Below are 22,000 nucleotides of genomic sequence, written 5' to 3' on the forward strand. Positions count from 1 at the left end.
CCAGCGTTCGCCCAGGCACTCCCACCGTTTCTCCAGCCACTCCTGCGTTTTTTCCGGAAACGGTAGCGTTTTCAGCCACACGCCCCTAAAACGCCGTGTTTCCGCCCAGTAACACCCATTTCCTGTCAATCACATTACGTTCGCCGGAGCGAAGAAAAAGCCGTGAGTAAAAATACTTTCTTCATAGTAAAGTTACTTGGCGCAGTCGCAGTGCGAACTTTGCGCATGCGTACTAAGCGGATTTTCACTGCGATGCGATGAAAAAGAACGAGCGAACAACTCGGAATGAGGGCCCAAAACCGTAATTACACCCACTTATTGATCAAATCCCCTAAAATCACCCTGACTATTTGGGTTAAGGTATTGCATTTTATCTTGTATATTTTTAAGATAAGATATTTGACCTCATAGTACTATTTTGCTGGTTGAAGTAGATCAACTTTTAATAAAGATTTTAGTGCCAAACTAAACACACAAATAAAAAATGAAATTGCAGTATTATTTTAAGTAAGGTGTTTTCCTAATTATTTGGGTGCATAGTCTGCTAGTCTTTAGTTTATTGTAAACAAAAAGTTTCTTTTAACCAACAAGGATTGTTACTTCTACTATAGGGGTCTTGGATGGAGATGAAGTGGATGCAGATAAAGTACCAGCCAATCAGCTCCCAACTGTCATTTTTCAAACACAGCCTGTGGCATGACAGTTAGGAGATGATTGGCTGGTACTTTGTCTCCATCCAAGGCTTAGTAAATAGACCCCATAGTCTTTTCCGTACCTGAGCCCAAGGTGAGGTCACAATTCTGAAAGACTCTTGCATCAGTGCCAACATGGACAGAAATTCCTTATCTTCATAGTCAAAACGTTCATCAAAGACGATAGAACAGATAACATTGGAGACTGCCAGACTTAGGAGGAAGGTGGGATCAAATGGAACCCCTGAAATATACAAGTACTGTAACATTAGTGAATGGTGGACAGGAAAGTGAAATCTCAGATGATCATTTAGAGTACAGTGTAAGTACAATGCAGACAGTGTAGCTATATTGAGTTAAATGTAACTCAAAATACAATAGTGTGTTTGAATGCAGCTGCCTCAAGATATTAGATGTGCTAGGCATCATCATGGTGACTTGTACTTTAATGTATATAATAATAATAATAATAATAATAGTAATAAAAACAACTAAATGAAGACTCCCCACCACCACTATCAGGGGCAAACGCAGAATTCCAGAGGGGGGTTTCCAAATGCAATCCACAATCTCCCACTCTGCGGGTGTCTGGAGGAGCGGTAGAAGAACCTAGTAACAACCCTGGACATTAATGTAAACATTGTTTTTTTTATACACTGGATAGTGTATGGAATACAATAATAATATTTAATAATATTTAACACTATAGATTAGGCCTGGACATCCTGTGGCGCTCCGGCTGTTGTAAAACTACACATCCCAGCATGCCTGCCACAGTTTTAGCATTCCCTAATAGCAAAACTGTGGCAGGGCATGCTGGGACTTGCAGTTTCACAACAGCTGGAGATCCACAGGTTGGCTAGGCCTGCTATAGATGGTCTATAGTATGGGGTGTATCAAACATTGAAATAATATAAACACTGTAAGTGGTCAGGAAAAGGTTCTACATACCATAATAAATAAATACCGACCTTCCCTCAGTCCAGGACCTGCCTCTGTCCAGAGCTAAAAAGCGGACAACGAAGATAGTATAGGACCAGCTACACCCCGGCCACAGCATGTTTAACTTGCTTCCTTCAAGGCAGGCGTTACAGGGCTGCCCCAGCCAGGTCAACCAGAAGCCTCAAAAGTTTCTTTCCCAAGTGGTCCACTTGCTGAACTCCTGATCATTGACTGACTAGACGTACATGTAACTCACTTGTGTCCCTATGGGTTACCTATCTGTATGACTTTACTCCCCCCCCACCACCACCACCTGCTTATCTGTTACCTACCAGGCTGTTATATAGCAAACTGAAGACAAATTCCTAGTATACGCAAGTACACCTGGCCAATAAAGCTGATACACACACATAATATAACCAGTACTGCATTTTCTAAGCATACTTTCTCCGACCTCATGGTAAGGCTCCTGTCTCTTCTTCCTGATAACTACTCTCTGGTCCAGTGCACTGATTAAGGACTCAGAGCCGCACACACTGCAAACTCAGTAGAAGAAGCTGCTAACACTGAGCATGTGCAGTAACTCTGCCCTGTCCCTTAAACTGCATCATGTAGCGGCAGCGCTAGGAATCACATTATATACTATTGCTATTGTTATCATTTGAGCCACTTGCCAAGAGGAGGGGGGTTTCCGGGCAACCAGGGTCCCGGCATCGGTATGGTGACCGGCGGTCTCACAACCGACGGTCACACAAACCCAACCCAGGGTAACTACAGTGTCTTCAGCATAGTAATACAGCAAATTCCTTAAGGTGATTAGACCAACAAAAATAATGTGGGATCCCCCTATAAAAACACCCCTATGTAGATAGTGTTGGTGCATATAGAAAAACCCCTGTGTGATGGGTATTGGTGTATTTATTGTATAAAGTAGAAAAAGTAATATTTTGATATGTGGCACCACTGGTCTCGGCAAACCCTGACAGCCGTAAACTTTGAGTATGTTGACATTTATCAAACTACAAGTACCGGACTAAATATGGCTGCTAGAGCATACCGGTGTTTGTAGAGCTACAAGCATGTACTGTAGGTCCCATCATCTATGGCCTGCTGAGATCTATTGTGCCACATAGAGAGCTACTGAAAAGAAAAATAACATCAATATCATACTAAGGGCAGTATTCAATAGATTATCGCACATGATCTCCTGTCTAAAGTGATTGGAGATCATAGGGTGATATTTAATTGTATATTGTTTCACTAGAGATGAGCGAGTTCGGTTCCTCGAGATCCGAACCCCCTGAACTTCACCTATTTTACACGGTTCCGAGGCAGCCTCGGATCTTCCCGCCTTGCTCGGTTAACCAGAACGCGCCCGAACGTCATCATCCCGCTGTCGGATTCTCGCGAGATTCGTATTCTATATAAGGAGCCGCGCGTCGCTGCCATTTTCACTCGTGCATTGGAGATTGAACAGAGAGGACGTGGCAGCGTTCTCTCCCTGAAAAGCTCCGTAATCTGTGCTCAGTGTGCTGCAAATATCTGTGCTCAGTGTGCTGCAAATAATCTGTGCACAGTGTGCTGAAAATATCTACGTTCTCTGCCTGAAAATGCTCCATATCTGTGCTCAGTGTGCTGCAAATATCTGATCAGTTTGCTGCATTGTGGGGACTGGGGACCACCAGTATATAATAATTATAGTAGTACAGTACAGTAGGCCATTGCTGTATCTTGCAGCTCTGTGTCACTGCACGTATCCATTTCATATCTGTGCGGCATTTTTGTGAGCAGTATATATAGTATTACAGTGCAGCATTTTGGTGACCCAACAGTATATAGTTGTACACAGTAGGCCATTGCTGTATCTTGCAGCTCTGTGTCACTGAGTGCACGTATCCATTCCATATCTGTGCGGCATTTTTGTGAGCAGTATATATAGTATTACAGTGCAGCATTTTGGGGACCCAACAGTATATAGTTGTGTACAGTAGGCCATTGCTGTATCTTGCAGCTCTGTGTCACTGCACGTATCCATTCCATATCTGTGCAGCCTTTTTGTGAGCAATATATATAGTATTACAGTGCAGCATTTTGGTGACCCAACAGTATATAGTTGTGTACAGTAGGCCATTGCTGTATTTTGCAGCTCTGTGTCACTGCACGTATCCATTCCAAATCTGTGCGGCATTTTTGTGAGCAATATATATAGTATTACAGTGCAGGATTTTGGTGACCAACAGTATACATATATAGTACAGTACAGTAGGCCATTGCTATTGATATATTACTGGCATATAATTCCACACATTAAAAAATGGAGAACAAGAATGTGGAGGGTAAAATAGGGAAAGATTAAGATCCACTTCCACCTCGTGCTGAAGCTGCTGCCACTAGTCATGGCCGAGACGATGAAATGCCATCAACGTCGTCTGCCAAGGCCGATACGAAATGTCATAGTAGAGATCACGTAAAATACAAAAAACAAAAGTTAAGTAAAATGACCCAAAAATCTAAATTAAAAGCGTCTGAGGAGAAGCGTAAACTTGCCAATATGCCATTTACGACACGGAGTGGCAAGGGACGGCTGAGGCCCTGGCATATGTTCATTGCTAGTGGTTCAGCTTCACATGAGGATGGAAGCACCCATCCTCCCACTAGAAAAATGAATAGACTTAAGCTGGCAAAAGCACAGCAAAGAACTGTGCGTTCTTCTAAATTACAAATCCCCAAGGAGAGTCAAATTGTGTTGGTTGCGATGCCTGACCTTCCCAACACTGGACGGGAAGAGGTGGCGCCTTCCACCATTTGCACGCCCCCTGCAATTGCTGGAAGGAGCACCCGCAGTCCAGTTCCTGATAATCAAATTGAAGATGTCACTGTTGAAGTACACCAGGATGAGGATATGGGTGTTGCTGGCGCTGAGGAGGAAATTGACAAGGAGGATTCTGATGGTGAGGTGGTTTGTTTAAGTCAGGCACACGGGGAGACACCTGTTGTCTGTGGGACGAATATGGCTATTGACATGCATGGTCAAATTACAAAAAAATCACCTCTTCGGTGTGGAATTATTTTAACAGAAATGCGGACAACAGGTGTCAAGCCGTGTGTTGCCTTTGTCAAGCTGTAATAAGTAGGTGTAAGGACGTTAACCACCTCGCAACATCCTCCCTTATACGTCACCTGGAGCGCATTCATCAGAAGTCATTGACAAGTTCAAAAACTTTGGGTGACAGCGGAAGCAGTCCACTGACAACTAAATCCCTTCCTCTTGTAACCAAGCTCCTGCAAACCACACCACCAACTCCCTCAGTGTCAATTTCCTCATTAGACAGGAAAACCAATAGTCCTGCAGGCCATGTCACTGGCAAGTCTGACGAGTCCTCTCCTGTCTGGGATTCCTCCGATGCATCCTTGAGTGTAATGCCTACTGCTGCTGGCGCTGCTGTTGCTGCTGGGAGTTGATCGTCATCCCAGAGCGGAAGTCGGAAGACCACTTGTACTACTTCCAGTAAGCAATTGACTGTCCAACAGTCCTTTGCGAGGAAGATGAAATATCACAGAAGTCATCCTGCTGCAAAGCGGATAACTCAGGTCTTGGCAGCTGTGTTGGTGTTAAACGTGTATCCGGTATCCACCGTTAATTCACAGGGAATTAGAGAATTGTATGAGGTAGTGTGTCCCCGGTACCAAATAGCATCTAGGTTCCATTTCTCTAGGCGATACCGAAAATGTACACAGACATCAGAAAAAGAGTCATCAGTGTCCTAAAAAATGCAGTTGTACCCAATGTCCACTTAACCATGGACATGTGGACAAGTGGAGCAGGGCAGACTCAGGACTATATGACTGTGACAGCCCACTGGGTAGATGTATTGCCTCCCGCAGCAAGAACAGCAGCGGCGGCACCAGTAGCAGCATCTTGCAAACTCCAAATCGTTCCTAGGCAGGCTACGCTTTGTATCACTGCTTTTCATAAGAGGCACACAGCTGACAACCTCTTACGGAAACTGAGGAACATCATCACAGAATGGCTTACCCCAATTGGACTCTCCTGGGGATTTCTGACATCGGACAATGCCACCAATATTGTGCGTGCATTACATGTGGGCAAATTCCAGCACGTCCCATGTTTTGCACATACATTGAATTTGGTGGTGCAGAATTTTTTTAAAAACTACAGGGGCATGCAAGAGATGCTGTCGGTGGCCCGAAGAATTGCGTGCCACTTTCGGCATTCAGCCACCGCGTGCCGAAGACTGGAGCACCAGCAAACACTCCTGAACCTGCCCCGCCATCAGCTGAAGCAAGAGGTGGTAACGAAGTGGAATTCAACCCTCTATATGCTTCAGAGGATGGAGGAGCAGCAAAAGGCCATTCAAGCCTATTCATCTACCTACAATATAGGCAAAGGAGGGGGAATGCACCTGACTCAAGTGGAGAATGATTTCAACGTTGTGCAAGGTTCTGCAACCCTTTGAACTTGCCACACGTGAAGTCAGTTCAGACACTGCCAGCCTGAGTCAGGTCATTCCCCTCATCAGGCTTTTGCAGAAGAAGCTGGAGAGATTGAAGGAGGAGCTAAAATGGAGCAATTCCGCTAGGCATGTGGGACTTGTGGATGGAGCCCTTAATTCGCTTAACCAGGATTTACGGGTGGTCAATCTGTTGAAATCAGAGGACTACATTTTGGCCACCGTGCTCGATCCTAGTTTTAAAGCTTATGTTGTATCTCTCTTTCCGGCACACACAAGTCTGCAGATGTTCAAAGACCTGCTGGTGAGACACTTGTCAACTGAAGCGGAACGTGACCCGTCAACAGCTCCTCCTTCACATTCTCCCGCAACTGGGGCTGTAAGGAAAAGGCTAAGAATTCCGAGCCCACCCGCTGGCGGTGATGCAGGGCATTCTGGAGCGAGTGCGGACATCTGGGCCGTACTGAAGGACCTGCCAACGATTACTGACATGTCGGCTACTTTCACTGCATATGAGTCTGTCACCATTGAAAGAATGGTGGAGGATTATATGAGCGACCGCATCCAAGTAAGCACGTCAGACAGTCTGTACGTATACTGGCAGGAAAAAGAGGCAATTTGGAGGCCCTTGCACAAACTGGCTTTATTTTACCTAAATTGCCCCCCCCCCCCCCCCCCCCAGTGTGTACTCCGAAAGAGTGTTTAGTGCAGCCAGTCACCTTGTCAGCAATCGGCGTACAAGGTTACTTCCAGAAAATGTGGAGAAGATGATGTTCATCAAAATGAATTATAATCAATTCCTCCATGGAGACATTCACCATCAATTGCCTCCAGAAAGTACACAGGGACCTGAGATGGTGGATTCCAGTGGGGACGAATTAATAATCTGTGAGGAGGGGGATGTACAGAGTGAAGGGGGTGAGGAATTGGACAATGAGGAGGAGGTGGACATCTTGCCTCTGTAGAGCCAGTTTGTGCAAGGAGAGATTGATTGCTTCTTTTTTGGTGGGGGCCCAAACCAACCAGTCATTTCAGCCACAGTCGTGTGGCAGACCCTGTCACTGAAATGATGGGTTTGTTACAGTGTGCATGTCCTGTTTATACAAGATAAGGGTGGGTGGGAGGGCCCAAGGACAATTCCATCTTGCACCTCTTTTTTCTTTCATTTATCTTTGCATCATGTGATGTTTGTGGCCAATTTTTTTAAGTGCCATCCTGTCTGACACTGCAGTGTTTCTGCCGGCCACTTGGGTCGCTTAGCTTAGTCATCCAGCAACCTCGGGGCAAATTTTAGGACTAAAAATAATATTGTGAGGTGTGAGGTGTTCAGAATAGACTGGAAATGAGTGGAAATTATGGATATTGAGGTTAATAATACTATGGGATCAAAATTACCCCCAAATTCTATGATTTAAGCGGTTTTAGAGGGTTTTTGGATAAAAACACCCGAATCCAAAACACACCTGAATCCGCCCAAAAAATTTCAGGGAGGTTTTGCCAAAATGCGTTCGAATCCAAAACACGGCCGCGGAACCGAATCCAAAACCAAAACACAAAACCCGAAAAATTTCCGTTGCACGTCTCTAGTTATCACACTGATCATGCCCATAGAGGTCTGGTTTAGTCGCTTAAAGCAGCTAAACCCGACCAAAGTGATGGGCACTATCTTGAAAAGTGCCATATGGGCACTTAAACAGGTAATTTTTCATGCATTTCAGCTCACTACCCCCGCTGGTGCAAGCTGAAATGTAGATGCTGGCAGCTATCCCGTCCGAAATGAGCTATAATTAAATAGCTGCGCTTTGGCACCATCTAGTGGCTGCTGGTGGAAAAACAATTCTGCCCTAACAGTCTTTTAATTTAAGCAATTCTCCTCCAATGCATTGTTTTCCACTTTATTATTTCTAAATTTTAAGGGATGTCCTTTCTTTGTTCTGCTTTTCCATCTTTTTTTCTTCTTTTTTCTGTCTTCTGTGTTTAAAAAAACCCTGATGGGTCTGTCACTCAGCTCTGATTTGTTACAGTTTAGAAATCTGTTTCGGTTATTTGCATGTAGACTGCACATGAGTATTAATGGGCTTCCATGTAGCCACCTGTCATACTGTAGCTCGGCGCTTGTTGCAGCTTTTGCTGGATCCCTGCACTGTTCACCCCTTCACAGAGCCGGATTAAGTCCATGGGGGGCCCGGGGTACTTAAGACAGTGGGGCACCTATTCAAGAGAGGAGGGGGGCGGGGAGGGCAGGGGGGGGGGGGGGCAGGGGGATCACATACCAGCCAACGACGGCTCAGCTCTCCAGTCATGTATGAATGAAGCAGCCTGCCGCTCAGCCATTGGGGCAGCCTACTTCACTCATACGTTATAGGACAGCTGAGCCATCACTCAGCTGTCCTGTGTGTACGGCCACCGCTGCAGTGCGGACAGGAGTACAGCACCACAGATCGGATCGGAAGAGAGATCCGATCTGTAGTGTGGCAGGGGGCCCTTTTGGAAAGGGGGGCCCGGGGGTACGTATCCCTGCCCCCCCCCCTTAATCCGGCTCTGCCCCTTCATATTGATGGTAACCAGCACAGGATATAGTCTCTGGTGGTTATTCCACTTATTAGGGGTGTGGCATGCATTTCTAGGTTGAATTATTTATCATTTATTTTTCAACATTGTAAAGATTCTTGAGGATGATCATTATCATCAGCAGCAGCATGGATTCCCCCAGCACTTGCAAGAGATTCTCATCCTTAAGACCATATCTGTGAATGTGTCCACATCCTTGAAAAATATACCTAAGGGTATTGAAACACGCTGGCCAGAAGGGGTGAACAAGGACTGTTTGGTGAACACCCGTGGGAACAAAACAATGACTCCGGAGACGCATGGTTATTGTAACATGTTTGTCTGCTATTGCCAGTAGACACATTCCACACGGTGAGAGTCAAACTTGTACCTTGGTTTTAAAACTGTTTACTAATTGTTTGCAAAAAAAAAAATGGTGATAGACTATACCAGTATTTTCCTATTTTGATGGAGGTTTGAAGATATTGATGCCAGCAGTGGAAGAAGGATTGGGTGAATGGATATCCTATAAGGCTAGGCCTTCTCACACCTATGCGACTTTTGTCTACCATACCAGTAGACAGAAAATTCTGGTACGAGATTAATTCAAGAATAACACACAGATTTGTTACTTTTGAAAACAGTATTTAACTATTGTATTTTATTTTGTTTCTCTTTATGTATTGTGGAGACACGAGGATCCCTTTTATGAGAGACGCAGACAACATATTCCCATTGAGTGGTGATTTTTTTGTATTTGACTATTGTGGAGTGTGTGGTGACACATTTTTCCCATTCAGTTCAGGTTTGGCTGCTTATAGAAGCACATTGATATATTCCCACATATTGTTTTATATTCAGGTGAGTCAGCCATCTTGGGCACACTATGTAGGATTACCCTGGGTGGAATAGGTCATGCCCAGAAGAGACACAAAATGTTTTGTTGCAGTGTCCTAACACTGACGGAGTGTCTCAACATAACTGTCTGATCCAAGTAATTTTTCATCCCATCCCTATCAGGAACCTAACACAAACAGAAAAAGGTTCTGTACTTTAATACTGCAATTTACCTCCCTTCTTTTGGAATTCCTCTGCCAGACACTTGGCCTCCTCTTGTACCCGAGACTCCAAACTTTTTTTCCCCATTCCGAAATTTCTCAAGGTACTAAGAGAAAACCGCCTCATCTGCTTCCATCGGTCACCGTTACTGAATATAACACCTGTATGTGGAGAAGTCACTGAGAGTCAGAAATGCTAATTGCATTTATATATATCCCATAACTACTACTAGAAACCATACATTGAATCAAAATTTTCCCACCATTCTATAGATGTAAAAAGGTTTTACAGTCCCAGATAACCAAAAAATTATCAACTATTGAAACTGCATATTACATTCTAAATACATAGGACAATTCAAAACCACACCAGCTAACCAAGGAAAGAAAGTATATTGCAATTATTAACCACTGTTTCATAATCTACCACAAAATAAAAAAACAAAACAAAATAAAACCCATTAAAAATTACTAATAAATCCCCCATGCATAAGCAGATTTCTCAATTGACTGTTATCCTCCTACATCATAGAAAGCACAAATTCCCCCAGCACGCTGTAAAGAATTAGTAAATTACATTTTCATCCTAAATAATTATAGCAATCCAGAGAGCTCAGTTACATATATTTGCACAAATATGGTAAGTCACCAGCTACACAAAATTATGTCTGTTTTGGTGGCCCTATGCTACCTGATAATAGCACCCACTTTGGGTCATACATTTAGCCTAAGAACATACATAAATGGATGACCCAGGTTTGGTGCTATCATCATGTAGTGTAGGACAACAAAAACAGAGAAGCCTTGGTGTGTATGGTGGCTTACTATATGTTTGCAAATATATGTAACTGTAATCTATTCTTTGCTATTTATTATGCAGGATGAAAATTTAATTTGCTGATCCTTTGCAGTGTGCTGTAGAAAACCCCTGCATTGCAAGTACTTGTAATGGACCAATAAATGTATTGAGAAATTATCATACTGTGTATCATCCTCTTAGAGTATAAAAATAAAATTACAAGCAAAAAATCAAATAAAAGCTCTGCATACAGTATGCTCTTTTTATGTGCTTATTTTTTATGTATAGTATATTTTATTTGAACATAATTGTTTGTTAATATTGTGACTACCAATATTTGATTCACTGTTGTTTTTTTATTTTTTGTTGTTTTTGTTTATTTTATTTTATTTTTTTGGGGTGGTATTTTATTTATTAATTTGTGTATACTTTTTGACTTTTTTAAACAAAAGATAACCACTAGCCTTGGTTCTTTATTATTGCTCTTCCTACTTTCGTCACAAAACATACAGTAAGTGTAAACCACATTTTTCTCACCATATCCCTTGAAACTCTTCTCTGCAATAGCCAGTTTTCCACGATTATTGAACACCTCTCCATTGTCTACAAAAGCCTCTCTCACGACGTCATATCCATTTAATATGACCACCGGGTTCTGCCCCAGGTACACCATGGAAACAGGACCATACTGTGAACCAAGCTAAGGAAACAGACAAAAGAAACTGAGTGGAGTGAAGACCACCATGCCAGAAACAGAACAAAGATAGTTTGAGATGTTAAGAAGTGGAAAAAAAACAGGACATGTTTTAGATCAAATTAATTAGAATATAGCTATGTATCAACAATAAAAAAAGAGAATCTGTTTAACCACTTAACTCTAATATTTTTAAAAAATTTTATTTAGCAAAATAACACTGTTTCTCCCCATTACACTACTTACAGGACTTCACAGTCCTGCAAGAAGAGCAGCATGGGGTGGGCATTCCTGTGGATCACTCATCACTGATTCCTGGGAACATGAAGAGACTGGAAGGAGGCGCAGCTTGAGTGAGCCCCAACTGCAGGAAGCTTCTCTTCCTAAAGCCTTGGTTTGGTGGTTTGTCAGGATCACCGATCACTGTGGCCGTGGAAAGCCACAGGAAGTTGCGGCTGAAGTGTTTAATCAGAAATCAGGCTACAGGAAGATAATCTCTTTTAAAATAAAAAAATTGCCAAAATATGAATAGAAAAAATAAAATAAAACAATAATTACACTTATAAGAGAAGCCATGATGGGAAGCTGAAAAATATGCCACATAATTAGTGAGAGACAGGAGGCTTATTAATGAGCCCCAGCACAGTGGGAAAAAAGCTATTCGTATGACATGAGGTTTTGGTCTTAATAGAGCAAAATCTTTTTCCTATAGGCAACCTCTGATAGAGATGATGACCTTGGTGGGAAGGGTCAGCAATAATCATCTCTGCCCTCCTCTTGGCCCTAGAATGGTATAGGTCCAGGAGAGGTTGCAAATCACAGCCGATAACCTTCTCCACCAACCGTATGATCCTCTGCAATCTGGTTTTATCCTTTGCAGTTGAGGCAACGAACCAGATGGTGATCAATGAGCTAAGGATGGATTCAATAATGGTCATATAAAACTGAACCATTATTTTCTGTTGCAGATTACATTTTTTCAGCTGTCTCAGGAAGAACATCCTCTTCTGAGCCTTCTTGGTGATGGAGGATTTGTTTTCCTCCCACTTAAGGTCCCAAGAGATTATAGTGCATAGAAATATGAATTACTACACAGAATTAACTGGTTTTAATAAGTCTACTACCGTTTCTATGTTTTTTTGAACATTCAGCTCCAGATGATTCTGGCTGCACCCAGAAGTCAACTTCCATTTAGACTCATCCTCATGAGAGTTTAATCCATTTAGAGTTGTGTCATCTGTAATCTTCAGGAGTCTGACCGATGAATGGTTGCAACTAGAGTATAATAGTATTATTTGTTTACTTAAGCTTTTTTTTTTTAAATCACCACTCACTGCGGAGTTGTATTATTTATATATTATGTGAACGCAGTGGGTGTACAGCCTGCAGAGTTACAGTACTTATATATAATGTGAATGCAGTGGGCTATGGCCTGCAGAGTCACAATTGTTTTATTATGTGAACACAGTGGGGTACAGCACCTACACCACACAAGTTGTACAAAAAGCCCAATTATTTAAAGTTTTTATTTCTTCTTATTAGAAGTTTTTTTTTTTTGCAAATGACAATGCACTGCAGTCTGACAGGGCTTATATTATGTGAATGCAGTGGGGTACGGCCTGTGATGTCATAGTGCATTTATTAGGTGAAGGCAGTGGGTTACGGCCTCTGGAGTCACAGTGCATTTATTATGTGAATGCAGTGGGGTACAGCACCTACACCACACACAAGTTAAACAAGTAAAATAAAAACATTTTTTTTTTTTTTACACAAATTACAACTTTACACTGTGGAGTCACAATGCTTATATGTATGAACATAATGGGGCATGGCCTGGCCCTGAACATGCACATGATTTTTCTATTAATCTTGTTTTAAAAAACAAAAACAAATTGGGGGTTTTATATTTATTTTTTTACAAACTGCTGTGAAACACCTCACTTATTATAGTAATATTGGCACGCACCAGTGTGTATTAATAAAGGTTTAATCAATATAATAATGTCTTTAAAATAAAAATAAAACATGCTGCCCATAGGAGGAGCTCTGGACTGTGTGCATTGTGTGCAGTTATATGAATAATAATAATGCCCTGGCAGTCTAGTGAATGTGCTCCCTTCTCCGGCACCTGCTATAAAATGGTGACAAGTCACTGCCACAGGGTCCTTATACGCATCCAAAACTAGTGAGAATCCAATGCCAGAATGATGATGCTTTGCCTCGATTTGGAATCTAAGCAAGGCGGGAAGACTCAAGCAACCGCTCCGATTCCCTCAGATCATGTAAGTTTATGTAGGCTCGGATCTCTGAGATACGAGCCCACACATCCATAAAAAAAACAGCAAGCAAGTGGGATCTTTGTCAGTGAATCAATTTTTAGAATAAAGAAAGGAAGCCAAGATTAATGGTAATATATACAGTAAATATGAGAATTGTGAGAGGAAGCAGTGTCAAAAGCAAGTATATCTGTCTTGTTGAAAGTGGAGTGCTCTACTGTGTCCAATCCTGGACAATAGGTCATGTGAACAGACCAAAAACCAGATGAAAGTATCTAGTTTGTCTAAAAACATGAAGCAGTGATAATCCCTTTTTCTGGCTCTTTTGCAGAAAAGGAATAATCACTGCTTCCTACTATTTAAGAGATGGGTACCTACCTCAGAGAAATCACTGTTTTCCTTGTGGTTACTTTTATATTTGCTGGTTACCGCAATCCCCTAGCCTGTGGTCAGATTATTATAGGTGGTCATTCCAAGTTGTTCGCTCGTTGCCGATTTTCACTATGCTGCGATTTGTTGCTAAATGCTCATGCGCATGGTACGCAGAGCGCATGCGCTAAGTTACTTTACACAAAACTTAGTAGATTTGCTGGTGTTCGTGCAGTGCTTTTCAGTCGCACTGCTGATCGGTGAATGATTGACAGAAAAGGGGCGTTTCTGGGTGGTAACTGAGCATTTTCCGGGAGTGTGCTAAAAAATGCAGGCGTGTCAGGGAAAAACACGGGAGTGTCTTGAGAAACGGGGGAGTGGCTGGTAGAACGCAGAGCGTGTTTGTGACGTCAAACCAGGAACTAAAAGGACCGAGCTGATCGCAATCTAGGAGTAGGTCTGGAACTACTCAGAAACTGCAAGAAAATATTTAGTAGCAATTCTGCTACTCTTTCGTTCGCTATTCTGCTAAGCTAAGATACACTCCCAGAGGGCGGTTGCCTAGCGTTTGCAATGCTGTTAAAAGTAGCTAGCGAGCGAACAACTCGGAATGACCCCCATAGTGCACACATATTCTGCATATATTCAAAAGTTGCGATGATTCTCTAAAGGACGCAACAGCTGCTAGGTGATGTCACTATCCTATACAAATGTCAGCACATTTGAAAACATATATAAACAACAATATGGAAAGGACACCTCCTACATCACTAATAATATGTAAAATATTAATCAAAATAAGTGAGAAAATAATAATAGCAGGAATTTCATCCTCTGGAAGTCATATGACGTCATATGAATAGATAATACTCCTCTGATGATTGTCTCAAGGTGAAGTTCATTCATTGAGTACATATGAAAAAAACACAAATATAAGAAAAAACAATGTGTAGCAATCCCATTTTTTATGGGTTTGTTTTGAAAAGTCCAATATCGCACATTAGAAAATGGGCGTACCCAACGCACACTGAAGTATGGTGGTCATTCCGAGTTGATTGCAAGCTGCTTCCGTTCGCTGTGCAGCGATGAGGTAAAAAAATGGCATTTCTGCGCAATGTAGTTTCACACAGGGACTAGTGAAGCTTTTCAGTAGCACTGTTGGCAGCAGAGTGATTGACATGAAGTGGGCATTTCTGGGTGTCAACTGTTTTCAGGGAGTGTTCAAAAAAAACACAGGCGTGCCAGGAAAAATGCAGGCATGGCTGGGTGAACGCAGGGCGTGTTTGTGACGTCAAAACAGGAACTGAACAGTCTGAAGTCATCGCAAGCACTGAGTTGGTTTAGAGCTACTCTAAAACTGCACAAAAAAACTTTGCAGCCGCTCTGCGATCCTTTCGTTCGCTCTTCTGCTAAGCTAAAATACACTCCCAGTGGGCGGCAGCATAGAGTTTGCACGGCTGCTAAAAACAGCTAGCGAGCGAACAACTCGGAATGACCACCAATGTGGATATAAGAACATAATGGTTTCTTTTAAACTGGTGTGGTCATACTCCAAAACTCACAGCATGATGGTGATATGCACTCCCATAAAGGTATCTTTAAAACATTAAGATCTGGTGTGCACCAAATCTCACGGACCGAAATGCGTTGATATTACCAAAGGGGTGTGAGAAGCTTCATAATTTTTTATGCTCATTTTGTCACAGTCTCTTTTTTTTTCCATCTTGGATTCCTTGTATTTTTGCATTGTTTTTTTGTGTGATTCTACTGATTATCTTCATGGATGCCGTTTGCATACATTGCAGATTAGTACTGTGATTTTACTCTTTTTTGTATATACTCTTGTATTTTATTGACACCTGTGTTCCACATTCAAAACAAAGGGCCTAATTCAGACCTGATTGTAGATGTGAGAAATTTAGCACACCTACGATCAGTCTTCAGACATGCGGGGAGACTCCCAGCACAGGGTTAGGTCCCCCCCGCATGTCAGGCGCACAGCTACGATCATTTTCCCAGACATGCAGGGGGACACCATATATGTCGGTGCATGTCAGTGCCCCCCCCCCCTACAAATACAAAAGCATCGCAAAGCGGCCTTCTAAACGCCGCCGCTCAGCCCCCTCCCACCCAGCAACCGCCTCTGTCTCAGAGCCGATCGCTAGGCAGCGACGACTGCCATGCACCAGCACACTGCGGTGCCGACGCATGTGCTGTTCTGAACCGATCGCTGCGTTGCGAGAAACTGCAGCGAGCGAACAGGTCGGAATGACCCCCTATATTCCCTACCACGTGCAAACACACATACACACTACGGTTATTTTTTTGTCGGTATCCAATTTATCTATCATTATATTTTTGGATTGTGGGAGGAATCTGGAACACCTGGAAAAAAAATTGGTTATACAGTATTTCTATGAGCATGTTGTTTCCACAATATGTCCTCAACAAGTGCACTATGTATTGGTGGGGATCCGGACTGAAAGTCGACAGTAACTAGGTCGACAATGTCTAGGTCGACCACCATTGGTCGACAGTAACTAGGTCGACAGGGTCAAAAGGTCGAAAGGGTCAAAAGGTCGACATGTTCTAGGTCGACAGGTCAAAAGGTCGACATGAGTTTTTCACAATTTTTTTCTTTTTTTGAACCTTTTCATACTTAACGATCCACGTGGACTACGATTGGAACGGTAATCTGTGCCGAGCGAAGCGGTAGCGGAGCGAAGGCACCATGCCCGAAGCATGGCGAGCGAAGCGAGCCATGTGAGGGGACGCGGTGAACTAATTGGGGTTCCCGGTCACTCTACGAAGAAAACGACACCAAAATAACATTAAAAACTCATGTCGACCTTTTGACCTGTCGACCTAGAACATGTCGACCTTTTGACCCTGTCGACCTTTTGACCCTGTCGACCTAGTTACTGTCGACCAATAGTGGTCGACCTAGACATTGTCGACCTAGTTACTGTCGACTTTCAATACCACACCCGTATTGGTGACAGGTCTACTGTTACAGGCTTAGCACCAAAGTGCTTTGCAGTATCTCATTCCAGCCAATCAAGTATTTGTGTTCATCAGTGCAAGTTTAGCAAAGGGGTAAGACACCTGATAACATGTTATTATGTTACATTGGTTAACAAACACAGGGGTCGATTCAGTTAAAAGCAATGTTAATAGCACCAGGATGGAGGTCCCACAGCTATTCAAAAGGGCAAGCATGACCAGATGATTTCTTCTTGCAACCATCCTGATGTTGCAATAAGAAAATCAGACTAAACTAGCGCTGCAATGGTGTTTTCTGCCTTTAGCGCAGTACAAACAGCATTGCAGAAGGCACATACTGTAAATCGGAGAATACCAGTTCTCACGACTAATCATCTGGCTTAAGGCGTGAGAATATGCATCACTTGACTAGCGATGAGGACAAATTAATACCTCCGGGACCTAATTCCCAGCGCTATTAACAACGCTTTGAATTGATGCAACCCCATAGTTTTTTGTACTGTACCAGAAAATTTGAAAAACACAAAAAAAGGACAATAGTGGCACTCAGCGCCTTTACAGAAATATGGGTATATATACAGTACTGTATGTAAAAATGTTGTAACGGAGTTGTCATGTTTAAAACTTAGGGTCTGATTTAGACCTGATCGCTGCTGTGCGAAATCGCACAGCAGTGGTTTATTGAATGGCTGCGCATGCGTATGCACCACAATGTGCAGGTGCGATGCCAAACAGCGAGAGAATGGTGCGAAACCTTCGATCACAAGGCTTAAGCAAGGTGATTGACAGGAAGAGGACATTTGTGGATGGTAACTGGCCATTTTCTGGGAGTGTCAGGAAAATGACAGGCATTCCCAATCGGAATCAGGGAGGGTGTGTGACTTCAGCTCAGGCCCCGATCAGCCTAATTCTATTGTACTGTAGTAGCAGGGGCATCGGAATGGGTGGGTAAATGGGCAGCTCACCCCCTGCAAAGATGAGAGAGGCGCCTATCATTTGCACTAGAGAAGCAGCAGACAGTCAGGTCACGTGAAATACCGCTGCTGCACTTCGTGCTTCCTCATCCTCAATGGTCCCGCACACCTCCATTGTGCCACCTACTCCCCCACACAGTAGCTCTGCATTGTGGTAGCTCCTCTGATGCTCACACTCCACAGTAGTGACAGTACTAGCCCAGGGTCGGGTCCTCATCAGGCGAGGCTGTCCTTGCTGATGCCTGTACTGTCCCTGTTCTTTGCTCCGGGTCTCCTGGCAAGCCATCTGCAAACAGGTAGGGGGGGATCCCACTCACCCGGAGCTCCTCTGGTCCATGCTGGATATTCTGCACCACCTTCTAAGTGGGATCACCTCCAGCATCAGGGTCCTGATCATCAGGCACCACTGCAGACTTTCTGGCCCATGCGGGATGGGTTAGCTGGGTCAGCATTACAGGGGGCATGGTTTCATTGGAGGTGGACAGTTCGTGGGGCATGGGTACCAAATTGCATCATCACGGCCTCACCCCTGCTATTCAGTGCCCTGATTAGCGCCATTGAATAGCGGAGCTAGGACTATGATGATGTGATTCAGCATGGATTGCGTCATCAGCCTCCCCAGACCACCCACTGTGAAGAACAGCTGCGGGGATGAGTGACTAGTTAGGTAGTGTATCTCTGGCTGTCCCCCTTCTCTGTCCCTCTGCCACTCTCCGTATCCTCTTTTTTCCTGACACTGTCTCTTGGTCCCAACCCTACACTCTCTCTCTTTGACATCATCTCCCTCGCTCTCTTCCTGACACTCTCTCCCTCACTTTCTTCCTGACATTGTCTCTCTCTCCCTGGCACTCTCTCTCTCTCTCTCTCTTTCTCTGTGACAATGTCTCTCCCTCTTTTGCTTATTCCCTCTTTTTCCATAAAATCCTCTCTCTCTCTCTCTCTCTCTCTCTGACCCCTCTCTCTTTCTCTCTACCCTTGATACCCCCTTTGCCTTTCTCACTCTCTCCTGCTCCGCTAAGGGGCATTGAAATAACAATGGCAGGGGGCAAGGGAGTCCCTATAAAGATTTTTCTATATAAATGACAAAGTTCTAGTTACGCCCTGCCTTACACCATCCTGCATCAGCCGCCTTGTCACTGCCTATCCTCCCTTCCTCCCACGTCCACCAAATTCTTGCTGCACTACTGCCTACATGTGAGTGTTGGCCTGGGAACCCACCAGAGATCCTGCAGAACTGCTGCCTGGCTGGAGAGATAATGCAACCTCCTCCTGGAGACCTCCAGGTAACCGCTCTCCTAGGGACACATTCTGGTGATGATATACCTCTCTCTCTCAAGGTCTCTCTCTCCCCATCTTTCCATGTATCTCTCTCTCTCTCCATGTATCTCTCTCTCTCCATGTGTCTCTCTCTCTTCCCATCTCTCTCTCTCTCCATGTCTCTCTCTATCGCTATGTCTCTCTTTCTCTCGCCATGTCTCTCTTGCCATGTGTCACAACGCTGCCTGCCAATTCTACAAATAAGCCAATCTGAGAATTGCCACATGCGACGTGGGTGTCACTTTTGACAAACAGGATTAATCAAACACCTTAGCTGCCACCAGCAAGAGGGATTTAGCATCTAAACGCATAGTAGTCTTTGCTTCTACCTGTCACACACACACTGCCTGCAATACTTAGAAAAGTAGGTAGACATGGGCCTCATGAGGAATTGGTTCATAAATATTACAGGATCAGACCTAAAAATTAGATAATTAATTTCAAGAATACTTCAGAGTTTTAGTTACAAAAAGGTGTTACAAAGATTATTAAGAATATTTTAAAAACACACAGAGTACAGCAATCTCAACAAATGAAAAGAAATAAAAACCTAACTCACTTACTCAAATGAACCTAGGTGGTTCTGTTGTGGGGGCGTTTCACAGAATAGCCTGGTCATCTCCAACATATAGTTGAGTCTTCAAGAGATGCACTCTCTGTCCCAGTGAGAGGGACAGATATAGCCCTCATCTTGCTGCAGGTCCCCCCCCCCCCCCCCCCCCCGTTGGAATTTTTAACCACTTCCCTGCTGGACATACACCATTTTTACATACATACACCATTTTTACATACTCTTGGTGCTTGGTAACTGTATGAATCTCTTTCAAAGGGAGTGAGGTCTGTGACCTGTGTGTCACATCTTCCTTGGTCTGTTTACAGAGCCCCCCTGTTTACATAATAAACTAATTGGGATTATCAGACCTCAAGGTCCAGAGCTTGGCAATATCTGCTTTGAATACATGCTTTTGATGTAGAAATGCAATCCCCTTTTACAATGTCATGTCAGGGTCCCAGACCACTGATAATTTATATTTTGGACAGTATAAAACTCTGAGGTCAGCTCACAGGAGAAATTGTGATTTCCCTGACATCTCCCTCTTATCATTATTTATAACCTCTGGTCTGGACATTGCTTTCATCCCTAAGTTTAGGGTCTGTAGATCTCCCACAGCCTAGATGCATGGAGGTCAAAGGCAGGACATCACCTGTCAGCCATTTTATCACATCTAAGCTGAAAGAATACAAAATTATATATATAGTCACTTGAAAACATTATTGGTGATTATTTCTGCAGGTAATCACCACACCTTAGATCCCATATAATTTGTGATTCCCCTTTCTGCGTTTAAACATGACACCATGTCTCTCTCGATTTTTGTTATGAGGTATAACACAGAGGGGGTGACATTTAGATATTTAGGGGCACAAAAAATAAATTATATCTTGGCTCCCCCCAATGTAAAAACGTTCTGACGCCACTGTGTAGGAGTATTGGGCTACGCACAGACTGGAAAAATAATTCAAAAATGAGTGAGAGCTGTGAACGCATTAACAGATGGAAAAAAGTTTTTGCATGACATACTCATGCATTCGCACACTTTCACGGGGTGGGTTTTCACTCTCTATGGGCGGTGGCTATCTGATCGCAGACTGCTGCAAAAATGCACAGCAGCGATCAGGTCTGAATCGGGACCCTAGTTCATTTGCTTCAGGTTTCTTTTATTTAGGCTTTTAATACTATCCCTTTGTTTTAATTAGAGATGTGCACCAGTCACTTTTTCGGGTTTGGTTTTGGATCTAGATTATTTTTTTATAAAAAACATAAAAACAGCTAAAATCACAGATATTTTTTTTGTTCATACAGTATTATTAACCTCAATAACATTAATTTCCACTTATTTCCAGTATATTCTGAACACCTCACAATATTGTTTTTAAGCCAAAAGGTTGAACTGAGGTCACTGGATGACTAAGCTAAGCCTCACAATTGGGTGGCACACACACGTGGCCTATCTAGGAGTGGCACTGCAGTGGCAGACAGGATGGCAGTTTTAAAAACTAGGCCCCAAAGAGCACATAATGCAAAGAAAAAAAAGAGAGGTGCAAGATGGAATTGTCCTTGGGCCCTCACACCCACCCTTATTTTGGTTAAACAATACATGCACAGTTTAATAAACCCATCATTTCAGTGACAGGTGGTCCCCCTGGAAAAAGCTTGCCAAGTTCTCTGAATCATAGCTAGCTACAAACATACCACCTCCTTATTTGATGACTTTTCACATTATGAGTAGATGCAAGAGGAAGAGGACAGTGTCAAGAAGGTGATTAAATATTAGATAGGCATACGCAATCAGGAGCAACACACAGGCTTCCACCTCCACTCCTGTCTTCGTGTGGAACAGAAAGGACTTCATCCAAGCAAATATATAATTACCACATTACTGGACAAACTGAAAAATTAGGGGCCAAAGCCTTTGAATTTGTACCCTCTTCTCCATTTTCAGGGATTATGATAAACTCAGATTTAATGCTGGGATGCAAATAAACTTGTGTATACCACAGGGTCAAGATAGGATATTTTCCCCTCTACGGAGTCTGGAGACTTATTTTGTGAAAATCTTGTGGGTTTCTTTTTTTCCATTTTTTTATTGCATTTTTATTTACATATTTTGTGGCAGATGCCTTATTTGATTTTTCGCAGCTCCTAATTACACGCATGTGAGCATACCTGTGTGTCTTGTTTTTGTTATTCATATTTTATTTTAAAATAAATCTGCCCCTTAGATTTTTTAGCAGCCCCTCGTGAGCCCGCACTGCAGCCTCGGATCAGGCATTTTGAGTTCCTGTTGGTTCG

The 22,000-nt window shown here is 43.1% G+C and overlaps 1 protein-coding gene across 1 annotated transcript in view; it reads right to left on the reverse strand.

Annotated features, from left to right (window-relative positions):
- The window catches only part of LOC134949279 (cytochrome P450 2C15-like), a 53,826-nt gene that overhangs the window by 18,848 nt on the left and 12,978 nt on the right, over positions 1 to 22,000 (reverse strand). Inside the window, exons 2-4 of the mRNA XM_063937774.1 lie at positions 11,051 to 11,213; positions 9,727 to 9,876; positions 776 to 936 (exon numbers count right to left, since the gene is read on the reverse strand). Coding sequence (XP_063793844.1) covers positions 776 to 936; positions 9,727 to 9,876; positions 11,051 to 11,213 — 474 coding nt within the window. The remainder of the gene's footprint in view (positions 1 to 775; positions 937 to 9,726; positions 9,877 to 11,050; positions 11,214 to 22,000) is intronic.

Source organism: Pseudophryne corroboree, chromosome 8 (genome assembly GCF_028390025.1).
Source record: "Pseudophryne corroboree isolate aPseCor3 chromosome 8, aPseCor3.hap2, whole genome shotgun sequence".
Classification (NCBI taxonomy): domain Eukaryota; kingdom Metazoa; phylum Chordata; class Amphibia; order Anura; family Myobatrachidae; genus Pseudophryne; species Pseudophryne corroboree.